This window comes from Bufo gargarizans, chromosome 1, assembly GCF_014858855.1.
Source record: "Bufo gargarizans isolate SCDJY-AF-19 chromosome 1, ASM1485885v1, whole genome shotgun sequence".
Classification (NCBI taxonomy): Eukaryota; Metazoa; Chordata; class Amphibia; order Anura; family Bufonidae; genus Bufo; species Bufo gargarizans.
Window position 1 is genome coordinate 39,477,298 of NC_058080.1, and position 24,525 is coordinate 39,501,822.

A 24,525-nucleotide genomic window follows, 5' to 3' on the forward strand; every position below is an offset into this window, starting at 1 on the left:
TTTGATTAAGCCTAGAGCGTAGATAGGTGGCTACCTCAGTGGCCGAAATGGAAGTAGATGCGGAGGCAGCAGCCGCCGCGTAACCCCTCCTAAGGGTGCACTCTGCCCTCCGGTCTAGAGGGTCCTGCAGGCTAGACCCATCGTCTGCAGGGACTAGAGTGCGCCGGGACAACTTGGCTATAGCCATGTCCACCTTGGGAACGGAACCCCACGATTCCACCAAGGGTTTAGCCATCGGGTACATGAGTCTGAATTTTCTGGTAAGCACTGGACCCTTCTCAGGCTTTTTTCCACTCTGTGCGCATCACAGAGAGGAGGGTCTCATCCGCTCTAAAGACACGCTGTGTCCGACCGGCGGGATCGGAGGACTCCCCCATGTCAACATCCTGGTCCCCCGACCTGATGGACTTGAGTAACTTCTGCGTCTTTTCTGGAGGAAAAATGCAAGAAGTAGATTCTTCTTCCTCAGAAGAAGAAGACCCCACTGAACAGGGGGTCCCTTAAGCAATCTTCAGCTCCCAGAGAGGGAGCGACACGCCAGTCCACCTGTCCAGAGGACAGAAAAAAACACGGTGGGCTGGGGGGTGATCTCCTCCCTTTCAGGGAGCTGAAGATCGTTTATTGGTTCTTGGGCTCATTAAAATTCCGCCGGTCCTACCAGTCCACAGGGGCAGTTAACCCCATCTGTGCTGCTGTTGAGGACGTAAGGGAATTTTTATTTTTTTTTAAGTCCAAAAACCCTGCAGTTTTTGCACTGGCCACTGAGCCTATAATATGTTGACACTTCCAGTTCTGTAGAGATGACACCTTAGCAGTGAGCTTATTATCATCACAGGCAGGATTGCAATGAAAGATATCACCTCTAGATAGCACAAGCTGCACCATTCACAATAGGTGCTATCGCAGCTTATCTACTCCCCCTGCCTGCACAGTTGACAGAGCATGCCTACAAAACTCTCCCAGAGAAGCCCCCTCCAAACTGTGGCATACTTGGCAACATTGCGGTTGGTAAATTCGGGACGTAAGCGTCAACTGATTTAGGCTCAGGACAGCCCCAATCTTTTGGGGATTGTCTCTGAAATTTAGGGACAGTCCCTGCAAATTCAGACTATGCTATTGTGTCTATGGGCCACGTGTCTGCTGTAAAGCATACTAGATGCTCGTGCAAGATTGTCTACCGCCTATGATCATGTACTGAAAATAAAATTCTAAAAAAAATCTACGATTAGAAAATAAAAAACAGATTACAAAAAAAAATTATATGTGTCACTACCTGGTTTTAATCAGCAGAAAAGAAATAAAGCTGACACATTCCCTTTAAGGACTACCTGTTAAAGGCTGTCAATCCACATATATAGTCCACCTCTGCATGCTTGTTAGGGCTCATGCACACAGCTGTTGATCGGCCGTTCCGTGCATTGGGGGCCGCAATTTGCAGTCCCCAATGCATGGGCAACATCCGTGCGGATTGCGCAGACGGATCCGGAGCCATTCAACTTGCATGCACTACTTTTTTGTTGTGTGGAGGCACGGACATAAAAACCCCACGGAAGCACTCCGCATCTGTGATGTGTGGTTCACATGGCCGGCGCCCGTATATTACGGACATGCTGTTTGCTGGCCACAATACGAGCATGGACGGGCAACGGCCGTATGAGTGAGGCCTTAACCCCGAATTATCCTGTTTAGAACATCTCCTACAGAAAACAAACTCTAATTGCAACTTAGTCACAGAGTCACCCGGGCTCCCTAGAAATGCATAGCCCCTGCTCCGCTCACCTCTCTCTGGCTCTACTGTTTTCACTGCCATGTCTGATCTGTTGTAATACAGAGAGGTTGGAGCAGGGACTGCAGATCCGCTCCGAGGCTTTTCTCTAATACTTTGTGTTGTCCAGATATGAACATGAGCATATCATCTAGATAATATCTCCCTCTACACAATATTACCCGCATCGGTGGAATCTTTTGCTCTTCGAACAATTTAACGAGCAAAAAGGCTCTTCTCTAAAGTCCCAAAGGGAACGAAGGGAAGTTATTAAATCCCATAAATGAACCACCTGACAAGTCACACATGTTCCCCCCCCCCCCCCCCTCCAAATGTAATAGTTAAACTTTCCCTCCGGAGAGTCATTACTTTCATGTATGAGAACGCTTTACGGCGTGACATTTCCCAAATGTACCACAGGGAAGAAGAAGAAAAAAAAAGTCCACGGGGGTTGGGTAAGGGAAGGGGGGGTTAGTACTTTGTAAACCTAATTTGTTTAGTCAGCGGTCTCTGATTTCTTTTTATTGGAGAAACTTGGACCGAGTGGCACAGAGGCGCTTCCGATAAGTGAACGGTTGCTGAACGCTGCGAGGTCTTAAGGTTACAATCATTGTTGGACAAAGGGGACCCTCTCGAGGCATAAATAGATCAGTTCCTCCTTTCCTCCTCACCAGAAGAGTTTAGCTGCCAGCAAACACAGGTACCTCTGTCTTCCCCGGACTCGTCTGCAGACTTGTAAGTAACTTTCTTACATTTTCATTCATTTCCATGCAGATGTAGCAGAGCTGGACCTAAGCTTTCCATAAAACCACCATACGCATTGTGATATCAAATTCGCTCATGCCAGCATCTACACGCTCAGCACTGCTACATCTGTCCACCTCTTTCTCAAGGTTTACCAAATTGTGGACTGAATAAAAGGCAATTGTGTTCCCTGCTGCTGCTTCCAGGAGGGACGGCTGCTAAATGCCTTGCAGACGGGGATAAAGGGAGTCGTATCTTTATTCATGTCTGAATTTTTTTTCCTCTTTCTCTTTTTTATTCCCGCAGCGAGAGGAGAACATGATTTTGTCCTACCAGTCCTACAAAGTTGTCCTGGCCGTGTTATGGATTGTTGGTTATTCCAGCTGTCTTCCCCTGAATGAAGATCCTATTTGCACTGCCGAGGAGATTGCTAAGTATAGAATAGCCTTCACTGGTAAATGGAACCAGGCCTCCTTCCCTAAACAATATCCCCTGTTCAGGCCCCCGGCTCAGTGGTCATCATTGTTGGGTGAGTGATTTTTGCATGGCATGGAATATACAGCATATAGTATTTTCAGAATTCTGAACGGAATGATTGGCAAGGTATTCCTGAACTTTTCAGTTCCCTTTGTATTACCCAGTAATATTTATGGGGAATGACTACTCTACTGCCAGGCATGCGACCTAACGACCTTCACAGATGTCTGCTTTGGGCAATCCCTTTTTGTTAAAAAGGTCCTCCTGACCATACCATGATCACAAACTTGTCCTATTGCCTGAGCTTCTAGTGATCAGCTGTGATCAGTGAGGGAATAAGCATTCAAATCTTCTACAGTGCCACCACAGGAGAAATGAAGCATTACACTCTTCTCACTGAAATGAGTGAATTGTCCACTTAATGTATGGACATGTTGGGTCCTCCAGGGTGAGAGATGTTCTGTGTAACCAATCTAGTTAATAGATGAGGGATCTTGAACGGGGAAGTCCAGGAATTACATCTAAATTCTCTAAGGGGGTGTTTGAGACTGCGTTTTCTAAACCAGACATCTCCTTTGGCTTCCAGAATGCACTTTACCTTTAAACCTAAATTGAGAACATAAGTAATGCTTGGAATATAAAGACATAGTCAAAGGCCACACCGGTGAGGTCAAGGAGCTGACTTGACTTCTATAAGACCGAGCCCTATGGAAGGGAATGGAGAGGTGGTCACACATGTGCACCACCACTCCATTACTCCAGGGACTCATGGACCCCTGTTCTCATAATTCGGGTTTGATCACCAGTGACCATACATTTTATCACTTCTGGTTGTAATTTTTTTTAAATGATATGTTCTGTACACGATTATGGGGAGGCCATATTGCCTGAGCTGCGGTTAACAACATTCAGAGACATAGACCATACAAACCTTTTGCCTGGGGATGTTCATTGGCTTCTACAGGAGTGCGTTGTGGGCATGCTCCGTAACCTGTGCAGAGGTCAATGTATAGGGAGGGGGAGGAGGTGAGCTGCGATCATCACCTTTTGTAAATGGTGGATGCTGTCTTAGCTATATATGTTATCTATCATTGTAATACTGCCTGTGATGTTATTGAGATGACAATATCATTGTTCTCTACCTACATTCTAAGACTACGTTCACATCTTTGGCCGGGTGTTAAGGCTGGCAGATCCGGCAGACAATGCTAGGAATCCGCCAAACTGCCATGTACATAGCTGGATACTGCCTTTCCCCGCTGGAACCCATTGACTATAATGGGACCCGGTGGGGATCCGGCCTGTTTCCAGCATGAGTGTCGGGTCCCGTTATAGTCAATGGGGCCTGGCAGTGCTCTGGCCGTTTCCGGCTATGCCAGATACAATGGACTCTGGCAGGCTCTTCCTCTGCTAGAACAGCCTGCCAGATGGTTTTAACGCTAGTGGGAAACTAGGCGACTATTGTCCTTTGTTGTAGACACCACCGCCCTGAATCCAGATCACATGTTAGGGGTTTGTGATGTGGTTTACTAACACTCCAACTTGAGAAAATCCAGACCTACGAGATGACAATAGATTTCTCTTATCCAACAGGGGTGAGTCACAGCTCTGACTACCACATGTGGAAAAAAAATGACCACGCCAGCAATGGAGTGCGTGACTTCGCAGAAAAAGGCGAAGCCTGGACCCTAATGAAAGAAATAGAGGCAGCTGGGGAGAAAATCCAAAGCGTGCACGGCATTTTCTCAGCACCGTCCATCTCCAGTGGGACAGGCCAGTCCTCAACTGAGCTAGAGACACATTCTAGACACCCATATGTAAGTATTGTAGGTAAAACTACAAGCTTCTCACAGCTGCAGGACATGAATTCAGAGTACATGGACCATAGTATCATCCTCTACATATGCCCGTATTATGGCTGCACTGCTACACAGGTGTCGGGGCCAAGATCACCGTGTTAGACCCAGCCTAACGGTTCATTCATACGTCCGTAGTGCATTGCGGATCCGCAATACACCCGGCCGGCACCCCCATAGAACTGCCTATTCTTGTCCGCAATTGCAGACAAGAGTAGGATATTCTCTATTTTTTCCCGGAGCCGCGTACCGGAAGATCGGGGGCGTGCTCCTGAAATGCAGATGCTGGAGCACATAGTGTGCTCTCCGCATCTATTCTATCCCCATAGAGAATGAATGGGTCTGCACCCGTTCCACAATTCGCAGAACGAATGCGGACCCATTATACGGACGTGTGAATGGAGCCTAAATCAGCATGACAGGCTAACCAAGCCCACTTTTCCAACCACTTGTTTGAAAAATGCTAAATGACGCAATGTTTTTAAATAATTAGTCCAAAACTTCTATCTATCTCATATCTATCTATCTATCTATCTATCTATCTATCTATCTATCTCCTATCTATCTATCTATCTATCTATCTATCTATCTATCTATCTATCTATCTAATATCTATCTATCTATCTATCTCCTATCTATCTATCTATCTATCTATCTCCTATCTATCTATCTATCTCATATCTATCTATCTCCTATCTATCTATCTATCTATCTCCTATCTGTCTATCTATCTCCCTATCTATCTATCTATCTATCTATCTATCGATCTATCATCTATCTATCTATCTCCTATCTATCTATCTATCTATCTATCTCCTATCTATCTATCTCCTATCTATCTATCTGTCTATCTATCTCCCTATCTATCTATCTATCTATCTATCTATCTATTGATAGATATATGAGTTTTTAAGTCAAATTGGAGAGATAGGTGTCCTCAAAAGATTCTCCAGTTGCCATTTTACCGAGTGCCAGCAGCCTGTCCCTCTAAGTTAAGAATTCATACCACAACATGGAGACACCAGAAGAGGACCGGAGCGGTGTGGAACAGGTAAGGGCGGGTTCGCATTGGCGTTACTGAATTCCGTTATAGGTTCTCTTACAATAGAGTTATAACGGAATTTTAGGACAGAATGCAAAACAGAAGCCTTTAAAAGGTCCTCTTCTTGGCTCCAGTCCTCCTCCGGTGTCTCCATCTTCGGGTCCCCGCACTACTTTGGTCACATGCTAAACTTGTGCGTGTACTTGCTGCATGTGGCCACGTCGCTGCTGAAGCCAGTCATTGGTTGCAGTATTTGACCATGCACATGCAGCGCTTGAAGCAAACAGACCAAAGACCAGAAGTTGGAGACACCAGAGGCAGGGCATAAGACCGGAGCGGCAGGGAGCAAGTAAGCAATAATTGGTAGCTTAGTGGGGCAGGAGGCTGGCACTTAGTAACATAGCATTATTACCAGACAAACGTTTTCAATTTGAAAGTAATCATGTTTCCTATCTCTTCTTTTATGCAGTTACTTAATTTTTCTGCTCTATGTCCTTATATCCTCCATCTATGTGTCCCCATGTTGCCCCCCTATGTGCCTCTGTTATCTGCCGCCATCTTGATATGTTTTTGTTTCTCGTCCCTATACACATTAATGTATGTCGGCTGAACCCACTGAGAACTGGGGGTTTGGCCGACAGTCTAATGTGTATACGGAGCTCCCAACTCTTCCCCGACAGATGGAGTTGGGGGAGAGAAGGATCAGGCAAAATGAATATTTTTTTGCCCGATACTTTTGTCCTCCCAGAGGTGTTCGGCAGTAGCTTTCTCCTCTCTCCCCATTGAATACAGTAGTTACAAGAATATAACTACTATAATACTGCCTCCTATGTACAAGAATATAACTACTATAATACTGCTCCTATGTACAAGAATATAACTACTATAATACTGCTCCTATGTACAAGAATATAACTACTATAATACTGCCCCCTATGTACAAGAATATAACTACTATAATACTGCCTCCTATGTACAAGAATATAACTTCTATAATACTGCTCCTATGTACAAGAATATAACTACTATAATACTGCTCCTATGTACAAGAATATAACTACTATAATACTGCCCCCTATGTACAAGAATATAACTACTATACTACTGCCTCCTATGTACAAGAATATAACTACTATAATACTGTTCCTATGTCCAAGAATATAACTACTATAATACTGCTCCTATGTACAAGAATATAACTACTATAATACTGCCTCCTATGTACAGGAATGTAACTACTATAATACTGCTCCTATGTACAGGAATATAACTACTATAATACTGCTCCTATGTACAAGAATATAACTACTATAATACTGCTCCTATGTACAAGAATAGAACTACTATAATACTGCTCCTATGTACAAGAATATAACTACTATAATACTGCTCCTATTTACAAGAATATAACTACTATACTACTGCCTCCTATGTACAAGAATATAACTACTATAATACTGCCTCCTATGTACAAGAATATAACTACTATAATACTGCCTCCTATGTACAAGAATATAACTACTATAATACTGCTCCTATGTACAAGAATATAACTACTATACTACTGCCTCCTATGTACAAGAATATAACTACTATAATACTGCTCCTATGTACAAGAATATAACTACTATAATACTGCTCCTATGTACAAGAATGTAACTACTATAATGGCCAAGTTGGACATGTATGTATATGAGGTCGACAGCTATTGGATGTGTATGGGCGCCTTTAAGGTCTTATGCTTTAAATACCCATGTTTTCATCCCATTCTTATGGTCATGTATCAGCTCCTCAATAAAGCCTTGTAATCTGCCCCACAGTGGCTTTGTCATCTCCGCCAGTACAGCCTTGTGATTTGTCTCCCATAGCTCGTGATATCCCTTCCCCTATGTCGCCTTGCTTTTCACTGCCATGAAGCTATATTTTCTGCCATCATCCTTTTAATGTCTTCATTTGAAGGGCTAAATACCCTACATTGCATATCGATCATATTTTCTTTCGATAGTCGCTTTGTAGTAGTTGTCGGCCCCGTGAAGCCTATACGTAGGGATTCCTATAAACTAAAGCTATTAAATGACATTAATAACCCAGTGACAGCACCTCCAAGACTCAACACGCGAAGTCTCCATGCTGCCTGGCAACAAAATATCCACAAATACAACATAGCAGAAGGACTGTAAATCAATGCTATCATCACCCACATCCTTTCTCTGAGCACATGCTAAACTAATATTTCTGTTTCATTATCCCATATCTTCTCCACGGAAAGCACTGACAGTGTCTCAGAGTATGAACTCAAATCTATGAAAAATTGTTAGAAAATGAAATGTGCACTAAATATTTGTTATTTATGTACTAAAGACTTGCAAAAATCAGGACTCATGTCCAAGAATATAACTACTATAATACTGCTCCTATGTACAAGAATATAACTACTATAATACTGCTCCTATGTACAAGAATATCACTACTATAATACTGCTCCTATGTCCAAGAATATAACTACTATAATACTGCTCCTATGTACAAGAATATAACTACTATAATACTGCTCCTATGTACAAGAATATAACTACTATAAACTGCCTCCTATGTGCAAGAATATAACTACTATAATACTGCCTCCTATGTACAAGAATATAACTACTATAATACTGCTTCCTAATGTACAGATATAACTACTATAATACTGCCCTATGTACAAGAATATAACTACTATAATACTGCCTCCTATGTACAAGAATATAACTACTATAATACTGCCTCCTATGTACAAAGAATATAACTACTATAAATCTGCTCCTATGTACAAGAATATAACTACTATAATACTGCTTCCTAATTCAAGAATATAACTACTATAATACTGCCTCCTATGTAAAGAATATAACTACTATAATACTGCCTCCTACATTTAAGAATATAACTACTATAATACTGCCTCTATGTAAAAGAATATAACTACTATAATACTGCCTCCTATGTACAAGAATATAACTACTATAATACTGCTCCTATGTACAAGAATATAACTACTATAATACTGCTCCTATGTACAAGAATATAACTACTATAATACTGCTCCTATGTACAAGAATATAACTACTATAATACTGCTCCTATGTACAAGAATATAACTACTATAATACTGCTCCTATGTACAAGAATATAACTACTATAATACTGCCTCCTATGTGCAAGAATATAACTACTATAATACTGCTCCTATGTACAAGAATATAACTACTATAATACTGCTTCTACATTTAAGAATATAACTACTATAATACTGCCCCCTATGTACAAGAATATAACTACTATAATACTGCCTCCTATGTACAAGAATATAGCTACTATAATACTGCCTCCTATGTACAAGAATATAACTACTATAATACTGCTCCTATGTCAAAGAATATAACTACTATAATACTGCTCCTATGTACAAGAATATAACTACTATAATACTGCTTCTACATTTAAGAATATAACTACTATAATACTGCCTCCTATGTAAAAGAATATAACTACTATAATACTGCCTCTACATTTAAGAATATAACTACTATAATACTGCCTCCTATGTAAAAGAATATAACTACTATAATACTGCCTCCTATGTACAAGAATATAACTACTATAATACTGCTCCTATGTACAAGAATATAACTACTATATTACTGCTTCTACATTTAAGAATATAACTACTATAATACTGCTCCTATGTACAAGAATATAACTACTATAATACTGCTTCTACATTTAAGAATATAACTACTATAGTAGATTAGTGCCTCATCTAAAGAAATAGAACTGCAATAATGCAGCCGCCTATTTACAAGAAATGGATCTGAACAAGAAGAATTGCTTTGATATCATATTGGAGCCAGTCTTTAAGGAAATAATGACAGTGTTCTATTCGGTAATGTGTGATTTTTTGTATATAATCATATGACATTAGGCCTTATTGTAATCATAAATCTCATTTCCTCTCTGAACCTCTTCTCCTTTTCAAGGTTTCATTTATGGTAAGAATTGTGCCAAGTCCTGACTGGTTTGTGGGAATCAGTAGTCTAAACCTGTGTGGTGGAAAGACTTGGAAACAAAGCGTGTCAATAGATCTCCATCCTTACGATGCTGGGACTGACAGTGGATTTACATTCTCTTCACCAAATTTTGCCACCATCCCACAGAGCACCGTAACTGAGGTATGTATAATAACTTTAGGTCAGTTTTTATCATAAATATATATTTTTTTATGTTTTGGGGATGTTTTATTTTCTTGTAGCTATCCATATAAAGAGTATAGAGTAGACACAATAGGCTAATGGTTTTACTGTGTAGACTGGGACAGAATGTCATTGTCATTTCATTATCTTATGAGTTAATAGCTCAAATATACAGGGAGTGCAGAATTATTAGGCAAGTTGTATTTTTGAGGATTAATTTTATTATTGAACAACAACCATGTTCTCAATGAACCCAAAAACCACATTAATATCAAAGCTGAATATTTTTGGAAGTAGTTTTTAGTTTGTTTTTAGTTTTAGCTATTTTAGGGGGATATCTGTGTGTGCAGGTGACTAATACTGTGCATAATTATTAGGCAACTTAACAAAAAAACAAATATATACCCATTTCAATTATTTATTTTTACCAGTGAAACCAATATAACATCTCAACATTCACAAATATACATTTCGGACATTCAAAAACAAAACAAAAACAAATCAGTGACCAATATAGCCACCTTTCTTTGCAAGGACACTCAAAAGCCTGCCATCCATGGATTCTGTCAGTGTTTTGATCTGTTCACCATCAACATTGCGTGCAGCAGCAACCACAGCCTCCCAGACACTGTTCAGAGAGGTGTACTGTTTTCCCTCCTTGTAAATCTCACATTTGATGATGGACCACAGGTTCTCAATAGGGTTCAGATCAGGTGAACAAGGAGGCCATGTCATTAGATTTTCTTCTTTTATACCCTTTCTTGCCAGCCACGCTGTGGAGTACTTGGACGCGTGTGATGGAGCATTGTCCTGCATGAAAATCATGTTTTTCTTGAAGGATGCAGACTTCTTCCTGTACCACTGCTTGAAGAAGGTGTCTTCCAGAAACTGGCAGTAGGACTGGGAGTTGAGCTTGACTCCATCCTCAACCCGAAAAGGCCCCACAAGCTCATCTTTGATGATACCAGCCCAAACCAGTACTCCACCTCCACCTTGCTGGCGTCTGAGTCGGACTGGAGCTCTCTGCCCTTTACCAATCCAGCCACGGGCCCATCCATCTGGCCCATCAAGACTCACTCTCATTTCATCAGTCCATAAAACCTTAGAAAAATCAGTCTTGAGATATTTCTTGGCCCAGTCTTGACGTTTCAGCTTGTGTGTCTTGTTCAGTGGTGGTCGTCTTTCAGCCTTTCTTACCTTGGCCATGTCTCTGAGTATTGCACACCTTGTGCTTTTGGGCACTCCAGTGATGTTGCAGCTCTGAAATATGGCCAAACTGGTGGCAAGTGGCATCTTGGCAGCTGCACGCTTGACTTTTCTCAGTTCATGGGCAGTTATTTTGCGCCTTGGTTTTTCCACACGCTTCTTGCGACCCTGTTGACTATTTTGAATGAAACGCTTGATTGTTCGATGATCACGCTTCAGAAGCTTTGCAATTTTAAGAGTGCTGCATCCCTCTGCAAGATATCTCACTATTTTTGACTTTTCTGAGTGTCATGGTCTTACCTTCTTACTGTTCTCCTTCGTTTGACGTGTGCTGGCGGCCATCTTGGTTTCTGGGTTTCTTGTAGCCTCCCACCCTGCGGCTTCTCCTTCCCACTGGGAGGAGCTGGATGCCTAGCTCATATATATAGAAGGTCTGTGGCTTCAGTTCCTTGCTTGGTCCTCCTGTGTTCACATGCTTCTAAGACTGCTGCTGCTTCTGGTTCCTGATCCTGGCCTCGTCTGACTACCCCGTTGGTTCCTGATCCTGGCTTCGTCTGACTACCCTGCTGGTTCCTGATCCAGGCTTCGTCTGACTACCCTCCTGGTTCCTGACCTCTGTCTACGCAAGACCCTGCTTCGGTTTAGCCATCCGTTTGTACTTTTGCTACAGCTTGATTTTCAATAAAGCCTTCTTATTTCCACTTATCTCTTGTTGTACGTCTGGTTCATGGTTCCATGACATTAGGACCAAGCCATGAATTCTGACGGTACAGGGCCATCCTCGCTACCTACGCTGGTTGCCAGACTTGATCAGCAGGATCACCTGTTGGGTCGGTTCGCTGTGGCGTTGCAAACCCTGCTTGAACGCACGGCTCATTTCGCTTCCGTTGCCGATGGGTCGCTTGTCGCTCCTGGGCCCGCTCCTACTGCCGCTCCGGTTGTTGCGCCAGAGTCTACCCCGACACCTGTTGCTGCGCCTGCGGTGTCTCGGGGTATGACCGGTTCTGCCCCCCTTCCACAGCGCTTTGGGGGAGAGCCAACTCAGTGCCGAGGTTTCCTTAACCAGGTGGGCATTTATTTCGAGTTGCTGCCACATGCCTTTCCTACTGAGAGATCAAAGGTGGGCTTCTTGATCTCGCTGCTCTCGGACAAGGCCTTGGCCTGGGCCAGCCCTTTATGGGAGAACAACAATCCGGTGGTTGCCGAGTTTTCCGGTTTTGTTGCTTCTCTTCGGAAGGTATTCGATGTGCCGGCTCGTGCTGCCTCTGCTGCGAAGCTCCTTATGTCCATCAGACAGGGTTCACGATCCGTAGCTGAATACGCCATTGAGTTTTGTACCCTGGCAGCAGAGGTGGGCTGGAATAATGAGGCTCTGGTCGCTGCTTTCTCTCATGGTCTCTCGGATGCCTTGAAGGATGAGGTTGCAGCTAAGGACCTACCAGTGGAGCTCGAGTCTCTTATTTCTTTCCTGATTTTGATTGACACCAGACTCAGGGAGAGACCTTCCTTTAAGGAGAGCCTGCGGAGGTCTTCTAACAGATTGGCGCCTACGTTTGCTGTCCCACCCGTGCCTCCCTCTCCTCCCACGCCTCCTGGGGATGACTTGTCTGGGGGTGAACCCATGCAGCTGGGGTTTGCTCGCCTGTCCGAGGGGGAGAGGGTACTCCGGAGACGCGAGGGCCGATGCATGTACTGTGGTCTCGGTGGGCATTTTCGGTTGGCATGTCCGAACCGTCCGGGAAACGCTCGCACCTGAGATCCTGTCGGGGGCAGATCTTGGGTGGAGTCTCCTCGTCCCCGGTTTCCCGTGTTGACAAACCACTGATCACTGTTGTCCTCTCCTGGGTCGGGGGCTCGGTGACGACCCAGGCGTTGGTGGACTCTGGTGCTGGTGGTTTGTTCATTGATAGTGTGTTCGCTGCCGCCAATTCCATTCCTCTGCAGCCTCGAGGTTCCCCACTGGCTCTTGAGGCGATAGACGGCAGACCCCTTCTGCCGCCACACGTGACTCATGAGACCCTTCCAGTGGGGATAGCCATTGGTGCCGTTCACAGAGAGTCGGTCTGTCTCCAGGTGATTTCGTCTCCACACTACTCGGTGGTCTTGGGGTACCCCTGGCTCCAGAAGCATAATCCGACTTTCGATTGGAGATCGGCCGAGATCCTCTCGTGGTCACCGCAGTGTGGGGCTAGTTGCATCCATGGGCCTGTCAAGTTGCTGTGTACTTCCTCGGACTCTCTGTTGCCTCCTGAATACGAAGAGTACCGGGATGTATTCGATAAGGTGCGCGCGGTTGCCCTACCTCCGCACCGCCCATACGATTGTGCCATAGAGTTACAATCTGGTGCCGTTCCTCCTCGTGGCAAAGTCTATCCACTGTCGGTAGCGGAGAATGAGGCCATGGAGGAGTACGTGAGGGAGGCGCTTTCACGCGGACACATTCGCAAATCCTCGTCCCCGGCAGGGGCTGGATTTTTCTTTGTGAAAAAGAAGGGCGGTGAGTTGAGGCCTTGCATCGATTACAGGGGTCTCAATCGCATCACGATCAAGAACGCTTACCCGATACCCTTGATTTCCGAGCTGTTCGATCGCCTCAAAGGAGCCACGGTCTTTACCAAACTCGACCTGAGGGCGGCATATAACCTGGTAAGGATCAAGGCGGGCGATGAGTGGAAGACCGCGTTTAACACCAGGACCGGTCATTATGAATCCTTGGTTATGCCCTTTGGGTTGTGCAATGCGCCCGCAGTCTTCCAGGAATTCATCAACGATGTTTTCCGTGACCTGTTGCAGCAGTGTGTGGTGGTCTATTTGGATGACATCTTGGTATATTCTGAATCCATGGAGGCCCACATTATGGATGTCAGACGAGTGTTGCAACGGTTACGAGAGAACAGGCTGTTCGGTAAGCTTGAGAAATGCGAATTTCACCGATCCCAGGTAACCTTCTTAGGTTACATCATTTCCGCTGAGGGGTTCTCCATGGATCCTGAGAAGGTTTCGGCTGTCTTACAGTGGCCCCAGCCCAGTGGTCTCCGTGCCCTGCAGCGCTTTTTGGGCTTCGCCAATTATTATCGGAAGTTCATCAGGGACTTTTCTATGCTAGCCAAGCCTCTCACGGATCTGACCAGGAAGGGCAGTAATTTCCAGGTCTGGCCGCTCGAGGCCATCCGAGCTTTTGAGGCTCTAAAGTCCGCCTTTGTGTCGGCTCTGATTCTGTCGCATCCCAACCCTGGGTTGCCCTTTGTCCTCGAGGTGGACGCGTCTGAGACGGGAGTAGGCGCCCTTCTGTCTCAGCGTAGAACGCCAGAGGGTCCTCTGCTTCCTTGTGGGTTTTACTCCCGGAAACTGTCTTCCGCGGAGTGCAACTATCAGATTGGTGACAGGGAGTTATTGGCCATCGTGCAGGCCCTTAAAGAATGGAGGCACTTGCTCGAGGGATCGGTGGTTCCGGTTCTCATCCTGACGGACCACAAGAATCTGACCTACCTTTCTGAGGCCAAGAGATTGACACCACGTCAGGCCAGATGGGCTCTGTTCTTGTCACGTTTTAATTACGTGGTCTCCTACCTACCCGGTTCCAAGAACATCAGAGCGGATGCCTTATCACGGCAGTACTCCGAGCTGTCCGGGGAGGAGTCGATTCCGACTTCGGTCATACCTCCGAATCAGATCCTGGCCGCCATTCGCACCAGCCTGACCTCTCCCCTGGGTGAGCAGATTTTGGCGGCTCAATCTGGTGCTCCCTCTGGGAGACCCAACGGCAGGTGTTTTGTGCCTGAGGAGTTGCGCACTCGGTTGTTGCGAACCTACCATAACTCCAAGGCCGCGGGGCATCCTGGAAAGAATCAGCTGTCCTGGGCTGTTTCACGTCTGTTCTGGTGGCCTTCTCTACGTTCCGACATCGCCGCATATGTAGCGGCATGCTCCGTTTGTGCCCAGAGTAAGTCCCCTCGGCACCTTCCGTTGGGCCTTTTGCAACCCATAGCCACCGGAGAGCGCCCATGGTCACACCTGGGGATGGATTTCATTGTGGACCTCCCTGCATCCCGAGGCCATACGGTCATTCTCATGATTGTGGATCGGTTTTCCAAAATGTGCCACTGTGTTCCTCTCAAGAAGTTACCCTCTGCACAAGAGTTGGCCACGATTTTCGCCAGGGAGGTCTTCCGGTTGCACGGTTTGCCCAAGGAGATTGTGTCGGATCGGGGGAGTCAGTTTGTGTCCAGGTTCTGGCGCGCCTTTTGCTCCCAGTTGGGGATTCATCTCTCTTTCTCCTCGGCCTACCACCCTCAGTCCAATGGGGCCGCAGAACGATCCAATCAGGCCTTGGAGCAATTCCTTCGTTGCTATGTCTCCGATCACCAAGACAATTGGGTTGACCTCCTGCCTTGGGCTGAGTTTGCCAGGAACACGGCGGTGAACTCTTCCTCTGGGACGTCTCCCTTCATGGCCAATTATGGGTTCCAACCTGCCGTGTTACCGGAGGTATTCTCTCCCCAGGATACTTCGGCTGTGGAGGATCACCTTTCCGTCCTACGTGCTTCTTGGGTACAGATCCAGAGGTCCCTTGAGGTCTCTGCGCAGCGCCAGAGACTCCAGGCTGATCGCAGACGAGCGCCCGCTCCTTCCTACCAGGTCGGAGACCGTGTATGGTTGTCCACCCGCAACCTCAACCTTCGAGTGCCCACTCCCAAGCTGGCGCCTCGCTTTGTTGGTCCCTTCCGAGTGCTTCGCAGGGTAAACCCGGTAGCCTATGCCCTTGCGCTTCCTCCTGGCATGCGGATCTCCAACGTGTTTCATGTCTCCCTGTTGAAGCCATTGGTGTGTAATCGTTTCACTTCCTCGGTTCCTCGGCCCCGTCCGGTCCAAGTGGGCAATCGTGAGGAATATGAGGTGAGCAATATCCTGGACTCACGCCTGGTCCGCGGTCGGTTGCAGTTTTTGGTCCATTGGCGTGGTTATGGTCCAGAGGAGCGTTCCTGGGTTCCCTCCGCAGATGTCCATGCTCCTGCTTTGCTCCGAGCCTTCCACGCACGCTTCCCTCAGAAACCGTTCCTTACTCCGCGGAGGAGGGGCCCTTGAGGGGGAGGTACTGTCATGGTCTTACCTTCTTACTGTTCTCCTTCGTTTGACATGTGCTGGCGGCCATCTTGGTTTCTGGGTTTCTTGTAGCCTCCCACCCTGCGGCTTCTCCTTCCCACTGGGAGGAGCTGGATGCCTAGCTCATATATATAGAAGGTCTGTGGCTTCAGTTCCTTGCTTGGTCCTCCTGTGTTCACATGCTTCTAAGACTGCTGCTGCTTCTGGTTCCTGATCCTGGCCTCGTCTGACTACCCCGTTGGTTCCTGATCCTGGCTTCGTCTGACTACCCTGCTGGTTCCTGATCCAGGCTTCGTCTGACTACCCTCCTGGTTCCTGACCTCTGTCTACGCAAGACCCTGCTTCGGTTTAGCCATCCGTTTGGACTTTTGCTACAGCTTGATTTTCAATAAAGCCTTCTTATTTCCACTTATCTCTTGTTGTACGTCTGGTTCATGGTTCCATGACACTGAGCCTGTCAAGTCCTTCTTTTGACCCATTCTGCCAAAGGAAAGGAAGTTGCCTAATAATTATGCACACCTGATATAGGGTGTTGATGTCATTAGACCACACCCCTTCTCATTACAGAGATGCACATCACCTAATATGCTTAATTGGTAGTAGGCTTTCGAGCCTATACAGCTTGGAGTAAGACAACATGCATAAAGAGGATGATGTGGTCAAAATACTCATTTGCCTAATAATTCTGCACTCCCTGTACTGTGGCAGGCGGAGATAAAGCAGGGTAGTAAGTCTCTGTATAGAGTTCTCCTGTCACTCTCCTGCCTTATGTGTGTGGACTGCTGCTCCATAGACACAATCATGGCTGCCCTTTACCCTATAATATTTGCCTACTCTTTTGCATACATTTCTCTCTTTACTTCAAATATAACAGATATTTTATTAAAGGTTATTTAAACTTTTCCCTCCTGAAGTGAATTGCAGATGTGCAAATGTTTTTCTTCTGTGACAGATTACATCTTCTTCACCGAACCATCCAGCAAACTCATTCTTTTACCCTCGCTTAAAGAACCTCCCACCAATCGCAAAAGTGACATTTACGAAACTCAAAGGCAAGATAACATCGTTCCTTGATATATCATCAAATGCGACCACTACAGGGAATGAGATCACGGGGACTGTCTCGGGTAAGCTTCCTCTTTTCATATCTACATAGCTTTCAACTTGAAATAAAATAGTCAATTGGAATTATTTTTAGCTCTTGGTTATAAAATTAGGTTTACGGTACAAACTGGTTGTACGGTCTGTATCTCATTGAAAATCCCAAGTGTGAGGAGAAGCTAGCTACTTCCTTCCTCACTGAGACCACCGATGGATTACCAGGGGTGCACCACCAACGAGACCAGATGAGGCAATTGCCTCAGGCGGCAAGACCTAGAGAGAAGTGGGGGCAGTGGCAGGGCTGTGGGAATATCTCTATATTCAACTGTATCACAGTATGCCTTAAACGGTAGGGCTGGAGGGGTTGGGCACCTTTTCAATTTTTCTCCTCAGCAGAAAGGCTAGTTGCACCCCTGTGGATTACCCTTCTCAGTATTAATCTCTGATGTTAAATCATGGTTCATAACGTGAGTAGGAGGAAGTAAGGGGGAATTTCTTCCATAGTGATTGCTTGCCAGGAAGAACTGAGAGAGGGCAGGGGAAAGCCTACTGCTTATTTAGGTAGCAGAGAAATTACGGGAGCTACAGGAGGCACATGCTATGGGTCGCTCATCTGGCAAAAATGATAGTAAACCATTCTGGACACAACTAAGTCCATTTTCAAAAAGTGACTATGATTAGAATTTTAAAAAGTTCTATCATTTTTGCAGAGAACGTGGCAGAGAACTGGTGTAAATAGGTTAATAAATTCCCTCAAGAGCCTTGCTTTCCTAATAGAGACCTCAAAATCCTCTACTACATCACGTGTCAAACTCGAGGCCTGCGGTCTGAATTTGGCACGCCACAGCATTTTACATGGCCCACGCGAGGTCAAGATGCCATAAAGAAAGCAGGACGTGCTGACATTTGTAGCCACACCTCACCTCTGGGACATGGCCACTGCAAGACGCTTTCCAAAGGACAATCTAGTGAGGGCTCAGCCCGGTGAGGTGCAACTCTCATGAGGCTTTTACAGACACTTGCTCCATGACTGGCTAGACAGCTTCAGGAAACTCAAGAACCATACTCTGGTGCCTAAGTTCCAGAAGCTACTGAACCAGTCACAGTGTGAGCATCTATAGAAGCCTCTAAAGAGTTGCACCTCATTGGGCTGAGTCCTCACTAGATTGTCCGTTGGAAAGTGTCTTGCAGCGGCCATGTCTCGGAGGTCAGCACACCCTGCTTTCTTTATGGCTCTAGTGCCTGAGTCCCCACTTGAGTCCTCTCTAGATTTTTTAGTGACCAAAGTCCTCTGTTCTTTATTGACCAGCCAGAATAACATACGGCCCTTTAAAGGCAACCATAATTGCTGCGGTGGACCTCGGTGAAAATGAGTTTGGCCACCTGCCTTACATAGATATAGAATTAAAAAATAACATTCTACTGCCTGCAGCCACTAGGGGGAGCTTACTGCATACTGTGTTATTATTCAGGTCAATGTATAAACAGTACACAGTAAGCTCATAAGCTCCCCCTACTGGTGGCCGCAAGCAGTGGAATGTTATTTTTTAAATCTATGGCGCTCTGAATAAAAAAAAAACTAAGCTAAAAATGCTATGAATATATATTAAAAGGAATCAGAACAGTATCGTGTGCCTAAAAATGACATTATGCTATAATACGCTTCATATGCATGCAGCACTACATCACAATAGGTATGTAGTGCCAACTTTAGACCTTGAAGTACCCAACTTGTCAACCATATTTTGGGCTCATGCACACGTCCGTATGTATTTTGCAGTCCACAAAACATGGATATACAAAAAAAAAAAAGGATGACATCCGTGTCACGTCCGTGTTGCATCTGTTTTATTCCGCATACGGGCTACAAAAAAACGGAACGGACACGGAAAGAAAATACGGTCATGTGTATGAAGAATTTCTTGAGCTCTATGATAAAGGAATGTTATAGAATAATATTATAAGGACTAAAAAGCACTACTATAGGCAACATACAGTATATTATACAAGTGTAATAAAGTGATTACTGGCCCTGGAACTATTTTTTCCCCAGTTTTTATGTACCTGCACCTTATAGACGCGTTGAAATTAAATATTATGCATGATACTGTATGTTGCCCATTCTTCTAGTGCCCTCTTGAGGCTAAATAGAAGAATTCTAAGTTTATCCGCTTCCTTTATGTATATATTGCAAATATATTGCTGTACAGATGAAATGCACTGGCATTCAGGGGCGGACTGGCCATAGACCCTAGAGGGAAATTTCCCAGTGGGTCACTGCCCAGGGGTCTGCCCAAGATCTCCTCATGGCAGCTGATTTGATGCTCTTAACATTAATTAATGCTAGAAACATCAGGTACCTATGCCCCTGGCTGGTGGCCATAGGTCCCCTCCTGAATTCAACCATAGTGTCCATCCTCAGGGCAGCGATACAGTGGAATACTAAAGTGGTGGCAGTAGTATTTTGTGCTGCACTGTGGTATTTCATTCTGTAGGGGTGGTATTTTGTGCTGCACTGTCTACCTACAATATCTACCTCTGTTGCCCTGCCTTCTCTCAATATGGACCCACCTACAACATGGGGCCACTTTTAGAAGTTTTTTTCCAGAGCCACTTAAATTCCCAGTCCGCCCCTGCTGGCATTGGTGCCTGTCCCTTTGGGAACCCATTTTAAGCAACCACCCACTCAATGGGAAATTTCATAGGAAGACAATTATTGAGTACACTATCACGATCTGCCAATTACATGACCACTACACATTTCTGCCATGGTCTCAATACTAACAGAGAGTCTCGCCCACAGTAATACATATAAACGAGAAATCATCAATCAATGTATGACCTTGTATCGTATGTATGACCTTTGGTGCAGATTGCATGGCACACAAGTGTTGAAAGATATCCAGTAATAGCATGCAGCAATATAACATTATAGCAATGCTGAGATGTTCTAGTAATGGTCACGTCACAGTTCACAAGTCACATAGGTGGTATTGCTACCATAACAGGGTCAAACAGTAAGCCATAGCAATCGTTACTATAAAGGATACGGTTTTCTCTGTAAGAGGTACAAGGTCGATTTCCAAGGCTTCCCCCAAACACACTAGATGTTTGGCCAGTCAAACCAAAATCACTTATCTAGAGTATGGTCGGCTTTACAGAGATATTGAAATGTTTCAAGTCAATTATGGCGGGCATTTTGCAAAAGTGACAACAGGAACAGGAAATGTAGCCATATTGGTTGTCACTTTTCCAATTTGCTTCTCATACTGAAAACTGATCAACTCTCAGTTTTACCAGCATGTTCAATGGTAGACTTGAAAAGTTTTGTACATGGAGATCCAAAACTCTTGTGTGGGTGTATCTATGTTTCATAAAACAAATGATCAACTAATCAATTAGGGTCTAACTTCAGAAACCCCAAGGAAGAGCTTTGTGGAGGCTGGCCATACGTTTCCTTTGTAGCAGTCATTTCAGGTGAAATCTACAAATGTAAGCATCTATTCAAATGAAGAAGTGATCTAATCAGCGTTGGACTAGGGTTCTTGGGGATCACCAGAGGAAATTATTCTCCAGGCCTAACCACTGTATCATTAATAAAGTTTAAAAGGTTTTGAATTAAAACAAAAAGACCCCAAATGGCAAGTGTTTGGCTCCAGCCAAATGGTTTTTTTTCTCCTGGATCTTGTTGGCCCATTATGATATCAGAGCTTGGGCCCACCAGAGTATCCTACACAAAGTTAATACATGTCTTGGCCGAGTCCATTAGAGTGAGAGATAATCCTTTGCTACGGTTATAAAAGGGGAGTCTCAAGCTGGGGACTTCCCTGTAAGATGTCCATATGTCTGACTTCGGCCTATGGATAGAGGAGGTGGTCTTCATGAGACAACCCATTTAATTCCTGTCCTACACAGATGTTCTTCTCAATGACTCTGGTTTGCTAAAGGCCATGCATTATTTTTTAAGTACCGTGCTCCTCTTTCTTTCAGAAACACCTTTGGATTGTGAGGTCTCCTTGTGGTCCCCCTGGGGTCTTTGTAAAGGCAGCTGTGGATCCACTGGAGTAAAAAGTCGAACCCGCTACATCCGCATGAAGGCAGCCAACAATGGGACAGCTTGTCCAACCCTCATGGAAGATAAAGAATGTGAACCTGAGAACTGCTTATAGGGTAGAACAAACAACCAGTAACTTATTTTAGGAACATCATCGATACCCTAGCTGTACATGACATCCAAGACTATACAAGTGTATTATGGTTATAAATTGGCTATAACCAGAAGTTCTTGGGCCCCAATGCAAAATCCTGTAACAGGGCCAATACCTACCATGTGCCATTTTTTTTAAGATAATGAGGCAGAGAGCCCTTTGGCCCCATTCACCAGGGCTCAGGTAGCTAAACCCCTGTCTATAACCTGACACTTCCACTTCAGTCTTCAATATTAATAGGAGAATTGCTGTCTTGGCTGAGCAACTTAAACAGCAATTCCATTCAGGCATAATTCTCCTACCGTTTCAGGACTATATTCTTTGTATTGTCGTCCATAGGGGACAGTATTACAGCAGGCAGCACTGGTAAAGTGCAGATGGTCTACAGAAATTACTACCATGTTCTTATCACTTCTGTTCCCCCACTATTTTAGGTAGGTCATATAATACAACCAGCAGGGGGCAGCAAAGACCAGCAGAGAATGCTCCTCCCAGGGGAAAGATATGATGAAATCTGTGCTCAAAATATCCTCATCATGCAATTAGAAATATTAATGTAGTGAATGGAGTTGCTCTTTAAGAAGAAAATAAAGTGGAGTCCCTGAAACCAGACCTCCTGTTACAATAACATATCATCAGAATAATATACTTCTTTAGTCTACCTATCCACACACACACCGCAAACTTCCGCTGATGCCGCGGTCCCGTCGTTGACCATGCTGGAAGAATTTATCACTTTAGAAAATGAGAACCTATTGTCCTTAAGGGGGTATTCCGGTGTCAGCAAATAAAGCTCATTCATTGCTCATATATTGCATAACTGCAATTTTCTAACGTACTTTGTCGATCCCTCAATGTTTTCAGCTTGCTGTTAGTTAATGGAAACTGTAATAGTTTCTGGCCTTAAAGGCTATGTACACCTTTGGGGGGAATTTTTTTGTTATTATTGTACTTATTTTGAGCTAAAAATATTTTTTTAAATTGGTCTTTATTAAAAATATGAAATCCTTTTTTCTGTACATAGCTGAGATGCTCTAGAAGCACCCTCTAAATTTTCTCTCTTCCGTCAGACCAGGAGCTGATGGGCTCCTTATCTTTGCTCTCTGACATTATAAACACTCAGTACAGCTCAGTTCTTACCTTACTGATAAGAATGTGGCTTACATAAGTGTTTATGTCCTCTTAGTAGTTTAGAGAAAAGGTTTATTAGATGACCAAAGTGAAAGTACCAGTCACACAGCTAGAAAAACGGTTAACCGTTTGTGACAGAATGGCTCAATATTTTTAATAAAGGCCAATTGAAATATAGATTTTTAGCCAAAAATAAGTAAAATGCAATCATAAGCAAAAATTGTCTCTGAAGGTGCCCATAGCTTTTAAATAGTGAAGCTTGCCATTCAATATCTGCGAGCAGAGATCTTAAAAACCGCGAGGGATTGCTGCACAAACTATATTAGAAAATTGCTGAACTTTTGGGCCTGGGCTACACAGACTTTTTCTATCACAAGTGACTGATTTTAATTATGCAGTCCATAGGAATACATGAGGCTGCGTCTTGTGGACTGCAGCACTCTATGGACAACAGTGACGGCCGCAGTGCACATGATTGCAGCGTCTCAATGTACGAAGCTCCAGTTAAATAGTTAAACTCAGTGGCGCTACAAAAAAAAAGTCTCAGTGGAACCCAGGCTTTAACTGGTGAATACTTCTTTAATTTGATGACTGTAGATGCAGTTTGGTGCTGGATATTGATTATAGCACCCTCTAGTGGCGGTAGTCAGAACTGCCACTAAATGGTATCTGTCGTTATTTAAATACATGCTGTATATAGGAGCTGGAAAATTAAAAACACTTTTTGACATTATGATGGAATAAAAGACCTATTTTAATTTATTATGGATCTGGATTCATTATTTTATTATAATTACTTAGACTGTCAGAGATAAGAGAATGCTGGAAAAACACAGGGGTCTTCGCGCGGTACTAGAACGGTGGTTGAATGTGGTATAAGGTAAGACATGGTCAAAAATTGGTGGTCAGTGAGTTTGGAGAACAGGACAGCAAAAAAAGGATAAAAAATATTTAAAAAATTTGATATAGCAGACATGGGCCATATTTATCATACTTATATACAACATGACTGTAAAATAAATGTTCACTGAGCATTTTCTCTCATTCATGACCAGACACATTTTTTATTTTTTTATTAGTACATGTGGCTTTGAAAATTATTTACATGATTTTGTGTCTTTATTTTTATATCATTTTATTTATTTTTTTCTGGGGAAAAAATGTGCTTTTCACATTATTTTTTTTAACAGCACATTCTACAACTAAAAAATGTTATTAGATTGCGTCCCCTTTCTGTTACAGTCCTATTGATATAGGGGATATATAGTCTACAGTCGCTATGGGCAGGACTAGTAGTGGTAATTTTTTTAGTATATTTATTTTGTTTTGTCTTTTTTATTTTACGTCCCCCCCCCCCTTTTGGCTACATGCACACGACCGTTGTGTGTTTTGTGGTCCGCAAATTGCGGATCCAAAAAACACGGATAGTGTCGGTGTGCATTCCGCAATTTGCGTAACAGCACGGACAGCCTTTAATATAACTGCCTATTCTTGTCCGCAAAACGCGGACAAGAATAGGACAGGTTATATTTTTTTTGCGGACCACGGGACAGAGCAACCGTGCTGTCCACATCTTTTGCTGCCCCATTGAAGTGAATGGGTCCGTACCCGAGCCACCAAAACTGCGGCTCGGATGCGAACCAAAACAACGACCGTGTGTATG

At 44.2% G+C, this 24,525-nt stretch overlaps 1 protein-coding gene across 1 annotated transcript; it reads left to right on the forward strand.

The window, feature by feature from the left end:
* The first annotated feature begins 2,231 nt into the window (after positions 1–2,231).
* Positions 2,232–22,897, forward strand: SPON2 (spondin 2). Its single transcript, XM_044277534.1, has 6 exons — positions 2,232–2,500; positions 2,816–3,038; positions 4,580–4,803; positions 9,901–10,092; positions 17,375–17,549; positions 21,514–22,897. The coding sequence occupies exons 2-6, from the start codon at positions 2,828–2,830 to the stop codon at positions 21,690–21,692; spliced, it is 981 nt and encodes a 326-aa protein (XP_044133469.1). The 5' UTR covers positions 2,232–2,500; positions 2,816–2,827; the 3' UTR covers positions 21,693–22,897.
* The last annotated feature ends 1,628 nt before the right edge of the window (positions 22,898–24,525 follow it).